Source organism: Labrus bergylta, chromosome 2 (genome assembly GCF_963930695.1).
Source record: "Labrus bergylta chromosome 2, fLabBer1.1, whole genome shotgun sequence".
Lineage (NCBI taxonomy): Eukaryota > Metazoa > Chordata > Actinopteri > Labriformes > Labridae > Labrus > Labrus bergylta.
This window is the reverse complement of record NC_089196.1, coordinates 17,225,755-17,242,214: the sequence shown is the minus strand read 5'-3', so window position 1 is coordinate 17,242,214 and position 16,460 is coordinate 17,225,755. Positions and strand designations below refer to the sequence as shown.

The 16,460-nt window shown below is 37.3% G+C and overlaps 1 protein-coding gene across 2 annotated transcripts in view; it reads right to left on the bottom strand.

Moving 5' to 3' along the window:
- Positions 1 to 16,460, bottom strand: part of LOC109989139 (protein unc-13 homolog B) — a 59,156-nt gene that overhangs the window by 27,237 nt on the left and 15,459 nt on the right. The window contains exons 9-18 of one of the 2 annotated variants that reach the window (XM_065966601.1): positions 13,262 to 13,330; positions 12,596 to 12,685; positions 11,712 to 11,852; positions 10,235 to 10,500; positions 9,538 to 9,623; positions 9,336 to 9,371; positions 7,621 to 7,662; positions 6,090 to 6,216; positions 5,342 to 5,438; positions 2,511 to 2,654 (exon numbers count right to left, since the gene is read on the bottom strand). In XM_065966601.1, coding sequence (XP_065822673.1) covers positions 2,511 to 2,654; positions 5,342 to 5,438; positions 6,090 to 6,216; positions 7,621 to 7,662; positions 9,336 to 9,371; positions 9,538 to 9,623; positions 10,235 to 10,500; positions 11,712 to 11,852; positions 12,596 to 12,685; positions 13,262 to 13,330 — 1,098 coding nt within the window. The remainder of the gene's footprint in view (positions 1 to 2,510; positions 2,655 to 5,341; positions 5,439 to 6,089; positions 6,217 to 7,620; positions 7,663 to 9,335; positions 9,372 to 9,537; positions 9,624 to 10,234; positions 10,501 to 11,711; positions 11,853 to 12,595; positions 12,686 to 13,261; positions 13,331 to 16,460) is intronic. The other variant, XM_065966608.1, reaches the window with a different exon arrangement.

Below are 16,460 nucleotides of genomic sequence, written 5' to 3'. Positions count from 1 at the left end.
GTGAGTCCCATATCGATTGAGCCATCATATCACACAAACACACACACACACACACACACACACACACACACACACACACACACACACACACACACACACACACACACACACACACACACACACATTCACAAACACACACTCACATTTCTCCTGCATAAAAAGGTTTGTTAGATTGAATGGCTTTGCCTAAAATCAGCTGCATTAAATTCAAAATGAAGTTAAAAAAATACATCAAAGGTTCGATATCAGAACAAAACACTGCATTCATTTTGCAGAAAAATACTTGAAACTTGTTTGTCTATATTTTGAAGATTCAAGAATCAAATACAAAAGAGTTGAGTACGAAAAACTCCTGAGACAAGGACTGACTTAAAACTTCACCAGAGAGGAATATTGATCTAATTCTTTACTGCCTCAGTAATGAAAAACAATTCATCCCCTCTTATTACAGAGCCATATATATGTCCTGTAGTTTGGTTATCATAGATAATAAATATTAACAGTTAGTATTCTGATTGGAAAAGAGGCATTTCACGAGTGACAATATAGGACAACAACATCACTGGCTATGTAAGACTATCAGTCTGCCTCAGCCAGAAGTTCTGAATACTTTAAATTCACATTTACAGCTGACAGTGTTTTTCATTAATCATTCTAAAATCTCAAAATCACACAGACTCTAGTTTCACTGGTTTCGAGCATAGACTGTAAAAAGAAAGTTTCGAGTAGCGAAAGTGCATTAGAAAGGAATGTTTCGGTTGCTTAGCAACATTCCAGTGTCAGTTCAATTGTGGATAGTTGAGTTGGTAGTTAAAAATAATCTGTTGCTGTTTTTTTCTTTTTAATTCTATTTCTTGCTTATATAACTGTTGTATAAAAGCAGTCTTATAAAAGCTCTTAAAATAAATGTCACCTTGAGCGCTGCTTGGAGGTAAAGGCAGTGATTACAGAAAACATTATAAAAGGCGAAATGGCCAAATAATACCAAAGCTGTCTTCTTGGCTATTGTGGAAAGGCCGACCACAAGAAGCTGGGGCGAATATACAGGCCTATCTTTTGTAAAGTTGGTGACCTGACCTATAAATACTAAGAGTTACACTTTCTTGTGTGATTTTATTATGGTGCATTGAAAAAATCTAAATTTAAGACCGAAGATGTTGATGGAGGTTATGTGTTTGCTTGAGCCGTGGATCTCTTACATGGTAAGCCAGCACTAATACAGTAACTGAGATTCAAGCATTCTCATTCAACCAAGACGGTAACTAATGTGTCCAACCCATGCAACATCCTCTGGTGCTCAATGTTAACATGCATATTTCTATAGCAGTAGCCTTATAATCATGTTAAAAGCTTGGTAAGAAAATAGTTGTATGTCTCTAAAGCATGTTTCTCTTAATTTGGTTCAATTTAACTCACCCATTTTAATTCTATTTTATCATTAAAATATGGGGCATCGATAAATGGTACATGGACTTGAGCTTGTATAGTGCTTTTCTGGTGTAAGACATCAACACAGCCTGTTCACTCAGACTTTCTTGGCTGTGTTTGTGTTGTTGGTGGGAGTATTTCATTCAAAAATTGGAATGATTAAATTGCCTTTGGCACAAACTGGGCTCATGCTGTTTGGTGAGTGAAGTTATAGTACCATAATGTTCTATTGATATTCTACCTGTTTTGTTAGTGTTCAGTGTTTAACATAAATGTATTTATTTGTCATTCAGTGCAGAGCCTGAGTCTGGATCGGTGACGGCTTTCTCAGATATATGGGGAGGTAATTTGATATTCTTAGATATTCTTACAGTCGACAGCCCCTACAAATATAATTGAATTTTGTGGGAGCACAAGGGTATACTAGCTCATTCCCCTGCTAATGACTTAGCCACGAGTGTTGACTGTTAAGCTTTTAAAACTTCCTGTCGGCCACCCCCTCATCCCTTTATATCATGTATAGTCACTTCTCGCTCCAAAAAGAATAAAGACAAACACAATGAAATGCTCAATTGAGGAATTATTTAGATCGTCCAAAAACCGATGGTTGATGTCAAGGGGGCTACATTCATTACTGAGACAGTCTGTGGTCCAACCTAACAGCCCATGCAAGCAACCACTTTCATTGCTAGCCATTCGCTTTCATTGCTGGTTACCTACAGAGTCCAGCACCCTCATATCAGCTACTTGCTAGGCTTGATATCGACTTTCCTAGTCTGGAAACTAGCTTTTCAGGGGACAGCAACCTGTTACTGCCCAATTCCTGCATCCTCCCTGATTTCTGTCACATCTGTGTAACCCTCTCAAACAAAAGTGAGAAGAAAGCAAAATGTCTCAACTGTTAGCTACTAGATCATCAGCTCCAGAGAGCAAGCGGTTATAAATGACTAATTATATTGGAAATATTTGTAGCTTCTTTGCTTTTAAGACACAGATACCAGAAACGTGAACTAAATGTGCTTGATCAGTTGTACAAGCACCAGGAAATTAGTTCAACTTAGTACTTGTTTTTCATCTCTCACCTTGGCAAACCGTCGATTATAATGAGCCACCACAGCGGGGTCTGGACAGTCCAGCTTCTTGATGATCTCAAAGCTCTGGTTGAGTTGAGTGAAGATGTCGACCACAGAGCTGGAGAACAGAGCGTGCTCAGACGTCTGCTGGAACTGCGGACAGAAAGACAAGAAGATAAAATGCAAAAATTAAGACCACTAGTGCAGTTTTTTTTAATCAAATCATCAACTCAATTATTACTTTTATCATTTTGAAAGTATCATTGCTCCTTGCTGCCTTTTTTGTCCCCACCATCTTTATTTTCCAGAAATCAAATAAAAATTCAAACCATTCTTATTTCCTTTCCTTTCTACTGATGCTGTCTTCCTGTGTAATTACACCACAGATTAGTGGGTGCTCTGACCAGTATGATCATTATAATTCACTGGAAATGTTGGTCCTGGAATGGGAGCTGAGGGTTTATTGAATGTCAGCACTAATCATACGGTCTTAGAGATACATTTATCAACTGAATTGCTCAGATGTAAATGTAAATGCTGCCCTGAGGGGTGGTTTGGTAGTTTGTGGTATTTAAGAGAAGCCTGTCACATATTTCCCCAGTGTGTGGGAGACCTGATGTATCATGTCTGTCTCTTTTACTCATAGGAACCTGCAGCATGATGCATAAAAGGTCCTTTAAGAGGCAGACGGGGCCGATAAGCACTTCCTCAATAAATTCTGTCTCTAATGGACTCCACTAATTTAAAAGAGATGTGCCGTCATGCTTCATAAGAGAGGGATGAGGTTAAGTAGTAGAAGATTTTATTAAGCATTCTCTGATAGAAAATCCACAAATGAAGCTGAAATTGTTGGAAAGTGAAAGCAGCAAACACAAGTCTGTCATTACACATATGCAGCATTTTTCCTTCACGGCACGATTAACCAACCAACCAACCAACCCTTTCAATGTTTTGAAAAGTGTTTAATCCTGAGTGCTTTGCTGCCACTGCTGCTGCTACTTTCATTATTTGTATTCATTCTTAAAAAGCTCCACCTCCGCCCTAGCGTCCATAACTCTGAGGCTGTCACTATTCCCAATCCTGAGCTTGGTGCTTCCTTATTGAGAATGATTTAGTCAGAGTCCAGAGCCTGAATATGAATCTGCTTTTTTTAAGATCTATATCTGGACTTTTGCGTTTAGTTCGATAGGACACCCGCCTTTGGAGGTCAATAGCCTCCATACAGTGGAATGCGACCAAACCACTATAGGCCATCAGCGCCCCGATTTAATATGAGTCTTATGCCATTTCATCCACTCTGTCTGCCTTGTAAGGCAATGCTTATCTGAAAGCACTCTTAGTAATGGACAACCAGAGTAGCTTTAATGTCTATAGTAAAAACAAGCTGACCATTAGAGAAATTTAGTGTGCTTCAATATACTGTACGTTGAAAAGTCTTTGTTCAGTAACCAGTCAGAGCGCCCAACACGTCTGCAGACTTAACTCTTCTCATGATAACCTTCCAGATTAACAACAGAAAGTGCAGCTTCTGAAACAGCAGGAGGTTGATAGATAACACTCTTTTATCATCCTGTTCATCTGTGACCGGTTGGACAAAAGCACAATCTGCTAAAACTAAATCAATGAGAGTTTCCTTCAAAGAGTCTGTGAACAAAAGGTCACGTTGAAGCTGTCTGTCATTCTCTTTTAGGTGTCAGACAGCTATTCTTCTTTTTACTGCATAATTTGTTTTCTACAGCTGGTGTACATTGGCACCTTTTCAACAACAACATCAACAGAAGAATATGGTTTTATTGTGCAACTAATGGACCCGATGTCTCTTGTATTTGATACTGTATTGGGTTCCACTGGAAACCAAGTGGGGTTTGTTGTGAAAATAAAACATTTATTCATCACAAGTGGGACACGTAACAGAGAAGTTGAATCCAACAGCAGGCGGTGTATTTTCTTTTATGTGATTGTTGTTTTCCTGTCATTAGGAGGGAGTGAGTCCCCTTCCATTACGACTAATGTCCCCTCTCCAATTTCTTCCTGCTTGGGAGCAAATTGACCTGAGTTCTTCAGAGTTTGTGAAGCGGTCATAATAGCTCAGATCAAAAACATAATGTCTCATCTCAATTACATGAGAGGCCTGCAAATTGTTCCTGTTTTCCTAAATTAAATTTTCGTAACTGGTATGGCAATTTCCCTGTCCTATAAATTGCAACTTAGAATGAAATGCTTAATATTTATATTTATGGGAGAATGTAGCTCTTTCAAACATGACCCTCATAGAGGGATATCATTTCCATGAAGGGGTGTGGGTGGATTTTAGGAGGCAAGAACTGATGTGTGAACGCTGCAAAATTTCAACAACAGAGTGACACTATGATGACTTTTTTTTGTTTTAATATCAAATCTACTTGTTATTGGAAGTGTTAACAATATCAACATAAGAGTGTAAAATAACAAAACCCCAGCATACAAGAGTATGAAGCAAGTTATGGGAACTTAGCATCTTTCTGACTTTTATTAACATTCACTTGATTCCTTAGCAACTGTTCGCAGTTTTATGCACTTTGCTATATTACATCTCCTTAAAACATGTGGAGCTATCAGATGTGATGGGTTGCCCAGCAACAGCAAGACGCTGAACAGCAAATGCTGCTACAGAAAATAAAAAGAGCTGCATCATAATGATTCAACACTCTGTTTGGACACAAAACAATTTGTTCAACCACATTCTCTGCTGTAAAAAAAAGCTTTATTTAAAATACACATTTTTCCTTTATGTTTTTAGTATTGATTCATTTTTGTTTTGTGACCACCAAGCTCCCCATGTACTCATCTCTTTGACTCACCCCTTCTCTCTTGTCTCTCTCCAGTGCTCCGTGCATGAACTCCATCGACACCTCCTCATTCTCAGCCAACCAGGCCAGCACGAACTGAAGGAACCAGCTGCAAAAATAAAAAGCTTCATCATTGATGATCTTTGATACAAAAGAATTATGTGAGTCTGTATAATCTCCTGACAGCAGTGCTTCTCTGACAAACAGAGCATGTATGATTTGTGTTGAATCCTAGCGCTTGCAGCAAGAACAACAAGATTGTAAATCCTCTTGTCAAAATGTACTTAAATTACTGTTAAAGCTCCTGTTTGTGTCCTGCGCTTTTTCTGTTTTTATCTTATCCTATTGAATTTGTGAGATTTGTTTGTTCTTATAATTGACTGTTGTCTCATTGTTTGAAAAGTTTCCCTGGTATAAAGAACCTTGTATATTTGTTTTTAAATGAACTGTGCTGTCGGAGTGAAAATTGATACATTGTACAGTATTATTGATATTTCTAGTAGTTCATACCCAGTGAAAAGAGCTTTGCGAAGTGTGTCTAAAACATCGTACAGAATCGCTTTTGAAAGTGAGAGACAATCAATCAAGAGGAGCTCGCTTTTGTCTGGTGGAGACAGGGAATGAGGGAGGTAGATAATGAGTGAGTCAAAAGTGTGTGAGCGTGTGTGTGAGTGTGTGTGTGTGTGTGTGTGTGTGTGTGTGTGTGTGTGTGTGTGTGTGTGTGTGTGTGTGTGTGTGTGTGAGTGAGGGTGAGTCTTACGCAGGGTACTCAGGCACAGTGTCTATGAAGGCGGGCAGGTCCTTCACATACTCGTTGTAAAGCCACTTGACTTTGAAGTGCAGGTTCATGTAGTCAGCAGTCTTACACAGTCTGTGTTTCTCATGCTCTGTGGAAACCACAAACACACACAAATAAACACACAAACAACAAGAAACAGATTTATCTCTTGCGGTAACTGCAGTTGAAGATCTGATATCCTTTTTTTTTTAGTAGTGTGCTTATGATCAGAGGCAGGTGGATACGTAAATTGTTGGTAACATATCTATTTTCTGCCTCTACATTTTTTGTGGTTCTTATTTTATCCTGTTCTCTCCTGTTAACTGAAATTATGTTACATCTTATTATTATATCAATATATCCTTGTTTTTATGTGACTAGGGGAATCAATTAATAATCTCTGCCCAAAAGGTTTGTAGACAAAAAAATAAATAAATAAATAAAGAAGTCCTCTTAAGCTGATCTTCCCCTCAGTTTTCATCAAAGTCTAATCAGAGGTACCTGGTTTAATTCTGGCCTTATTGGATCCAACTGAACAAACATACATAAGGAAGAAGTGAAGAGTCAGTGTCCCAGTACACAGAGCGAATAGTTTAAAAATAGTTCTGTTCTTCTAAAATGATTCTTGAGAAGGAAAATAATATATGTGCGATATAAATATATAAATATAGCATATATAAATAAATACATAGTACTGGTTAAAATATTATATTAGTATATTGATTGAGCATTTTAGCCAAAACTAATGTTGTTAAACAGTCACAGTTAAGTTATTTTTAAGGGGAAAAACATCCTTGTAAGTTTAGGAAAAGATTATGATAGAGCTTCATCATGATCATGAATTGGACTTAAATTCTAGGTTTTCTTTCAAATTGGACATAAAAAATTAAAATGTTTTCTTGGTAAAGGGAGAAAGCAAGTGGACGTGAGAGAGTTCATTTCCAAGGAAAGGGAACACATGCAAGTCAAAAAGAAAATGCTGAATAATAATGTCACTTTATGGCCCATTATTTAAAAAAAGACTACTTTGCTTTTTCTTTCCCTTATTCTTGCTTGAAATTCCCCAAACAAGACTTTAAGTGAAGTGGGTCATCAGTATGCAAGGGAACCAGTCAGCAAACACAACTTTTCAGTATTCAGCATTACTTTAAATCTAATTGAGAGAAATAGAGTTCTTTCCTTTTTTATCCAGCAGTAAACTGCCATAAAATACAGACAAAATAAATTATATTTCAAGTTTTGTAGTTTTGTTTTCATACTTTCACATTTTACATTACATTGGCTCTCTCATTCACTTCCCCCCTCTGTCATTGCCCGTCTTCTATAAAGAATTAGATCATGTCCAAACCCAAATTATAATAATTTGTGACAAGTCTAAAGGACATGATGTGCTGTAACTTTATTTTTCAGTTGGCCTGATTCATTCATCCCTTCTCTTGTTGTTGTGTCTAGTGTCACTGAACAGATCTGCTATTCATGACTAACTACAGATACACGCAAACAGAGGTCTTACCAGCATAGAAATCAACTTTGCGGATTCGAAATGTGGTGGGAGCTGAGATGGTGACAGAGTTAAAATAAAAAAACAACAATACAGGTTAAGATAAGAAAAGAGAAGTGGGTGTGATAAAGCAAAGAAAGAGATGAGAAAGGCTTCAGAGATGGAGAATATAATGTTAAATGTTAAATGAACTGAAAGGTAATCTAGACATTGATCAAATCGCTTAAGGAACTTTCAGTTATCAAATTTACAATCTCAGAACGTAACCGCAATCATTGCCAATCATTATCTGACAATGATCCAGTATATGCCTTTGGGATCAATCGGCACCTTCTTAGTAATTCCGGTGAAGCCAGCGGTTAGCATTAAATTACTTCAAGCGACGACTTTCTTATTGGTGCTTTGCATTGTTCACAGTCCAATTAGTAACACGCAAATGTGTTTTCAGCTCCAAAGCAAATAAAAAATGTTTCCCTCCAGAAATGTCCCGAAATGAAATGCAAGCATTTCTTTATTCATTACATCCCCTTTGGGGAGCCCTTTCATCTGTTTCTGATGGGTCTCAGTTATGTGTCAGACAGAGGCATCATTCTGTCTTCACTGCTTCAGCTGTGAGCCTGAAAAAGAAGCAGTTTTCCTGCAATTCATTCGCAATCGACAGGTTTTCATTTTTCTGAAATTAACTACATCCTGATGCAGATCAGTAAAGAATAAAGATGGAGGCTTTGTCAGGTCTGCCTCACCAGGAGGCGAAAACAACTTTTAAAATGCTTTTTAAATGTTTTTTTAAACCACGCTTTTGCAACAGTGCCAAGACAATTTGTTTCTCAAGTTGAAATTTTGTATTGAGAAAGGAGTGTTTGTTGCGTTTGAATACAGATATTTGTTTAAACGCATACATAAATTGTCGTTAGATTACTGCCTGCAAATTTTATTCATATTCACTGACTAAATTTTTATTTAGAATCTGTAAACAGAGATTATAAAAACCAGTACTTAAACTCTTCTGTGAGTGGTGACTCAGCTACATAAGCAGACACAGTTTTACGGCAACTAACACATCAAAGTAATTCTAATTCTAAGTGTTCTGACATTGTTTTAGGACACTATAGTTTCCTACAGCTTCTACTCTTATTCCAATTGGGTTAGCACAGCCAGGAGCCGACTAATGAGCAGCTAAGCAGGTTGTAACTGAGATGGAGGGAGAGTCAAAGCAGACTGATGATGATGGCTCACTAGTTTGGAACAGCTGTTGGTGCATTTGTCTCAAAAGTAGGCTACAGTATAATTTGGAGAGCCTGACAGGAAACCAATCATCTCATGGATCACAAAGAAATCTCTCACGGTGAAATAAACTGTTAAAATAATTTCACAATAACTCACAGGACATGAAATCACTGTGACATTAACAGTGTTTACTTGTGAAACCACACTTTGCATCAGGTCAACATCTAACATAGTGTTATGTCCTTTTTTTTCTTCGACCTGTTTTGCATTGCCACCTACAGATAAATCAGCGAGATCATACTGTACTTTTTGGACTCCATAACCATGATTGTCAGGTTTTTCCATTCTGGTCGCAGACTTTAGCTTTGACTCTCTGATTTAAATGATCAACCTTCCTGCATAGATTAACAGACAACAAACACTTCAGCAGCAATCCAACTACTGCCTCCTCTGACGAGACTATTTGTCTATAACTATTTCTCAATCAACTACAATCTCACCGTTGTTGTAGCGGTAGTGATCAATTTTATGCAAAACTAGAAGAGAAGATGAAAGAGGGCAGAATGAAAGTTGATGGGAAAAAAATAAAGTTCCAGGTGTTACTTACGCAAAAAACACACACGCACACACGCACACGCACACGCACACACACACACACACACACACACACACACACACACACACACACACACACAGTCTTACCCTCCAGTGCGTATTTCATGTCCTGAGCGAACAGCAACCACATGACCTCCGCACTGACTTTTCCCACATTGAGCTCCTGAGGAAACCTGAACAGGAGGAAAAGACCAACCAAGAATAAGAAACTCTCATTGTGTTTGTTTGTGTGTTTATATACTTTGTGTTTATGAACAATCAGAGGCCAGAAAAAAAACTTAACACATGAAGAAAGCATAACTAGTGATATGAATATTTTGTGCACTGCTCTTCTTTAAGGATACTGTGATTACAGCTGTAATGTTATAAAAAAGGAAACGACTTACAGCACCAAATTTCAAATATGTGGAAAAATTATTATTATTATTTTTTGGTCAAAGCCAAAAATAATATTATTATACTGACCCCCAAAAACAGTCAAGAAGGTAAAAACAAGCAAAATGTTCAATATGAACTCTGCTTATGTTTGTGTCAACAGGAGGCTGCTGTGAACTTTTTTAAGGTTAAATGATGTGATTACAATAAATTTACAATGCTATGAGCCATATCTTTAAGAAAAACCTGCAGTTTCATGTTGTAATTTATGATATGAATTAAATACACACATGAAAAATATACTGTATATATACTATAATGAAAGTAAAACACATTTTGACTCATTTCAGACATTTCTGAAAATATGCCAAATTAAACTTAAAAGTGTTTAGAAAACTCTGGTACTGACTGATTGATGATGGGTGTGTATGAATTCTTGTCCTCCTCAATGATGGACACAATGAGTGTGATGAGTTTAGGCCAGAAGTCCAGATTCTGGATGCTCGGCCCCTGCTCCTCTGGCTGACTCTCTTCTTTCTTCTCCCCCTCTTCTTCGTCATCTTCTTCTTCCTCTTCCTCCTCCTCATCCTCTACATCTTCTCCTTCACCCTCTTCCCTCTCCTCTCCTTCTTTTTCTTTCTTCTTCTTCTTCTTTTTCTTCTTCTCTGGCTCAGGCTGCATGGAGGAAAACAAAGAGAACGGTGATAAGATAAGTGTTTACACTTCTGTGAGAAGATAAGGAGGATTCTGGCATAAAATAAGAACAGAAACAGTTGTAATTCGGGAAATGATCTGCACTGAATAATACAACTATAATTATTCCTCTTTCATTCTGAGACAATTTATAATTAAATATTCAGTCTCCATGTTTATGTGACGACTTTCTCCACACTTCGTAGAGCTGAAACAGACACATTTTTTCATTATCGTGCAAAATTTTGTTAATTTATGCTGAATGCAGACTGGTTTTGTGACTTCAGACACATTAAGACACAATATTTCTGAGCACTGATTCAAGATATTCAGTGTTCTGGAAACAATTATTTGTCAGACAGAAACTCAATTCTCAGTACAAACATTTTAGCTAAACAAGATATTGATATGAGATATTCGAGAGGGTGGAGTAAAAAGTGATTAAGAAACTGTTTGGCTTGGGTTTAAGACCAAAGCATAACATTTTCTTCAAGTTGTTTGACTTCCTGTTTTTACCAACAATGATCTACTGCTGGTGTTTCACCCTTAGGCCGCAGATATTTTTGCTTTTAACTAGGAACCCGCATGCAGGTGATGTCTGTCACATGTTCCCTGCATCTGTTTGGTATTTTGGAAATGCACGTTCTCAAAATCTTACATGGTGTGGACGTAAGATGCAGAATACACATGAACAGTAGGGGCAGTGTAGAGGCAGAGGAGATGTGACAGTGTCAACACAGCAACGGGGACAACAACGGCAGAACGTTTTGAAGTCAAGCTGATAAACCAAATCCACAATTATCCACATCTATATGATGTGTCATTGTCACAGAAAAGCAAAAATTATACCAGTCAAAATAGCTAGCAAGTTGACATGGAAACCTGCAAATTAAATGGAAACGAGATTAGTCTTTCAGTTCAATGAATGTACACGGGTGTCTTTTAGCCGACTGCATCCGTGGCTGCATTTGTATTTGTTTAATTTTTTTATATTGTTAAAAAAATCATGTTGGCTTGGTGTCACCCAGCTAATTAAGTCACTGAAATTAACCTGCTTTACCTTTTTTGAGCTGATGCTTTTCGACTTATTTTGTATTTAAAAAAAAATAGATTCTACAATTAAGTGACAATTTCTTTTGTTTCACAAGACAAGAAAAAAATAGCCTCAAACATTTCAATGCCAGTAAACTCACTGGTGGAACAACAGGTTGGAATTGACGGTTGAAGAGCTCCAGACAGTTGTTGAAGATGTACTCGTAGGTGGAGTTCAGACAAGCCTTAACACAGTCTCGCACCACATTGGCGGCCCGGGGAGGACTCTGCAACTCCAGGACCTGTGCAAGAACGGACATCAGAATCAGAAGACGAGTCAGTTATGTCTCTGTACAGAAACACTCATCCAAGACACAAAGTACATAAATATATATATATAGACAGAAAGCAAGTAGATGTGGTCATCAGACATGTATAGAGCTACTCATAAGAGGTTTCCACTGCTTTGTAAAGCTTGGAATTTAAATTCCATTTCTTCTAACTATGAAATAAAATTATTTAATAAGTTACGTCAATCAGACATTTAAAAAATCACAAGGTAAAAGTGTGTTTGCGCTTCTTTTTCTACCCCTGTGAAGTCCTCACACGGACCAACATGTGCATTTTCTAACAGCAGTAGAGTGGAGATTTCAGTTTTATGGTATCAAGTTATGGTTTATGGGTTTAATTCCCACATAATCTTTCAGGTTATAAGCAAAAATGCTGAATTTGGTGAACCAAGTGCAGCTAAAAGTTCTCCCTTAGACATCGTCTTGAAACTCTGTTCTTGTATTTTGAGCTGCTTGTAGGACTGTTGACAATGGTGCACTAAAACAGAAGTCTTGGTTCGCAGTTCTTCATAGCTGACAGTTGGCTACACCCAAAGCCTCGAAAAGTTGGCCACCACTCCAACACTTTATCCATGCCATTAGCCGATGGGTTCATGATTGGTCAGTAGTACTACCATAACTTCAAAATCACTTCAGAATGCTTCATAAATTGTATACAGACATTAGTGAATGTTATACAGATAACTTATTTTCACCTTCATCCTGAAGAAGGTGATGCTGGTGAGAAGATCCACAGTTGACTTGAGGTCACTGAGGCGAGGCTTGCTGCTGGCTGGGAAGTTGTTCTGCAGAAAAACACAAACAAATTTAAACCGTCTATTCAAGTATATTTTCTCTTTTCGACAAGTCGTTTTCCCAACAAATATTTTTCTCTTTCAATTCTGTTTGGTAATTTGCCTAATAAGGTTAATCATTTCAAGCTTCCAGTTTACTCATCTTATAATTTATGACTGCATGGCTGATTACAAGCAAACAGTCACAATGAATGCAGAGAGATTGAGGCTCAGCGTTTTGAAAAAAATATATCAGAAAACCTGCTGGGACCCCAAAATTGACTTTAAGACGGAAAAACAAACAACATCTGAGGCACTGAGAAGAGGGTATTTTTAACATCAAGAGCATATTGGAGGAAATCAAGCAGCCAAATGACAGCAGAAGGGGGTAAATATTGGTTGAAGACAACATTTGTCAATTTGGCGAAGATGATGAGTTCATACTGAGTTCTTGTATTCACAAAAACACCAATACACTGCATCCGTTTTTTTGGTGATTGTGTGAGGACATACTTAGATGTCATTTGAATAGACTGAACAGACCTATAGCTCTGTGTGGTGGAGGAAAGAATAGAATCAAAGACTCACTCTGTACATGGAGAGGTCAATACGGAGAGAGTTGTGCAGCTGATCCAGAAGCTTTACAAAACGATCTCTCTGTAGAAAGGAGAAAATAAAAAGCAGAGACACTGTGTTCAGAATCTTGTTCAAACAGTGTGAGAAAAACAGAGACATGATCAATTACTGCCTGTGTGTGTGTTTGAAAGTGTCTGAGTGTCTGAGTGTCTGTCTACATGTGTAGTCTGGCGCTGTGTAAAGTAACAGGAAGACTGGACGAATGCAGAGAAAAAGCTGTTTTTGGTTTGAGAAATACATCAAGACGGTGACCTAGTTCTTCTGCACATATAAGAAATGTAAGAGCACTATAGTGCTACATGGTTACATTACAATCATTCTAGAAAAGATCTTCATGACCCTTGTTTATGAAGAAAGAAAAACTCTTTTGTTGTGAAATGGCACATAAACACTGCAGGAGTGGCAGTGCAGGTTGTTACAAGCTATTTACCAAAAACACATTGGCCTACACTAAAGTTTAACAACATTTATATGCTATGCATGTTGAAATGCATCTGGCAGTTTTTTTGTTTTGTTTTGTTCTGGACAAAGTGTACGTTTTTTTTTAACTTTCATCTTTAGGTGCCTCTGCCCAGGAACTACAGATGAAAACTTGTTTTATATTTATCTGGTTTGAGAATGTATTAAGCAATGTCAATGATAAAAAAGAGATTTAATAAATATATATATATAAAAAAATAGAATATACATGAATCTTTATACATGGCCGTATTTGAACAGTCAGATACATAAGAACAATTGAAAGTTATAATGCAAAATAACAATCTGTGTTCTGGGTTTGCAAATTAATAAAGGTAGGAAATATAAGCAATCATTTCTTCTTATTATTTCTTTATTATTTTTTAATTTGTAGAGAAAATGTGAAAATATATCAGGCCATATTCTAAGCTAAACTAAATATTTGAATACCCTTTAGTTACTACTGTGTAGTCCTATGAGCCAACGCTGGCATTAAACATTTCCTGAAAAATAATCCCTAGCTAGGTTGACATAACTGTTAGCTAAAAAATGTCCTCCTTTGATATTGTGTTATAAGACTAACAGTAATGTTACCTAGGAAGGTTGAATGCTAACAGAGTCATTGTCTCACAGAGTCTTATGGTATGGTAATATGATAAACTCCAGGTGACTGTCAGCTGCTGATAAAGAAAAAAAAAAACCTATGTTTAAAAAATAAATGGAAACATTGGTGTTTCTCCTCATCTCCTCCTGGCCCATATTTACAGAGTTGGGTGAGCCACAACCTCTACACCTGGTTAGTGACTCCTTCCAACCACTGAGGAAGACACAATGTGTTGTGGGTGTTTATTGTTGGTGTTTTTTTTTAATGTTATAGCACATTTCAAAACTTCCTTTGCTGAGTGTGAGTGTGCCTGAAGCTTCCCCCTCTTATTTAACTCAACCTCCCTTCTGATTTTCACTTAACATTGTATCTTTAGTATCTAATGAACTGTTAAATGATACCTATTGAGAGGTCTTATTTTTCATACAACTTGCACACCTTTAACAAATTATCACAGTTAAACTTAGTTCAAGTTATCCAATCCTGAGTGTGATGTCTGATGGAAGTGGCTGTCGTGTGAAAATGCTGGATTGATTGAGCTGCCATGGTTACAGACATATGACTGCAAATGGCTGTTTGTTTCTTTAAGGCAACCCATTTTTTAACAACACCCAGTGGCGGGTGTATAAGCAACTCTGTCAAACTTCTAGGTGCACTGTTATGACAAATATGTGTGTCCCCAGGGTGTGAATACTGCATTCAAATTATATCATTTGTAAGAGAAGGTGGACTACATACTATAGAGAAAAGTAGAGACAGTCACACATGGACAGGAGGAGCTGAGGACTGAAAAACTTTCTGATCAATGATCAAACCTAACTTCCTGAGCTACAGCCAGCAGTGCCAATCCCACTGCTTGTCTTTTATTTTATCCACTACTTTCCTCCTTATGTAATGTACATAATGTATATGCCATGCCAGGAAAGTAAACAGAAATTGAGAGAGTAAATACACTGTAGTAGAGAGAGTCACGACATGGCTGGCAAGAGAGATTGAGGAGGAGGAAGAAAGAGAAGCAAGGTTTCATACCCCTCGAAGGTTGGCAAAAGTCGCACACTAGTTTGTGAGAAACAACAAAGAAATCTAATAGGTATTAACACCAGTGAATCTCTAATTGGTCCAATTTGATTGTATCACAGAATAAAAGACTCTTTGAAATCTGTCATACTTCAATCTTCAATCGCCAAGGTGGTTGCATAGCAATTAGTTTGTGCATGGTTTGTGTATTGTTTTCTTTTCTATAGATGAAAGTGTTAACATTTGCCAACATGAGAAATAAAAAATAAAACTGCCAACTTCTAATCGACACTTGAAAGACACTTTTAACTTCACTTTTGTTTGTGTCTATCTGTGTGTCTCAGGATGGCAGGGACAATACACACAGTGAGTAATTATGTAGAGGGAAGCAGAGACACACAGCTTGTTATAGCTTCTGACTCGTGAGAATTAAAAATCCAAGGAGACAAGTTTGGTTCGGGATGAGTTAAAACAAAAGAGCAGGAGGGAAAAAAATCTCCAAACACTAAAAAAAAAAATTCCTGCCTAATCTCAATAATGAGCCAAAGCCTTAAAACAAACAGTGAGGAGGTTAAGACTGGTTATTCAACAGTCTCAATGTTATACTAATGCCTCTTTATGACCTACAAAAACAGTTAGACATCGACGGTAGACACCTTTTTTTAATCATAGGTGTCCAAACATTTGACTTGTATTGTACATTAGGACTCATTTAAACAAAAAACATCATATTTTACTTAAACCTAACCTATTTGCTTTCATACCTAAAAACTAACCAAAGTTTAACTCTTTCATATTTTGTTTCTGTCTGCCTTTGTGTTTCATTTGAGGAGTGTTTCCTTGGTCTCCCCAGACGTTTAGTTTCAGCTACATGGCAGCAGGTGTTTAGTTTCCCTTTATCTCAGTACTATAAGAAAAGCAGCTTACTTGTTTTTGGGCCATTACTATTTTTGGTACCATTTTCCCCTTGTGATTTTAATAATTATCTCTTTAGGATTACTTTAAGACACCTCAGGGCAGATATTGTGTCCAACTCCCCTCCAACCTGACACTAATGTTCTTTTTGAAATG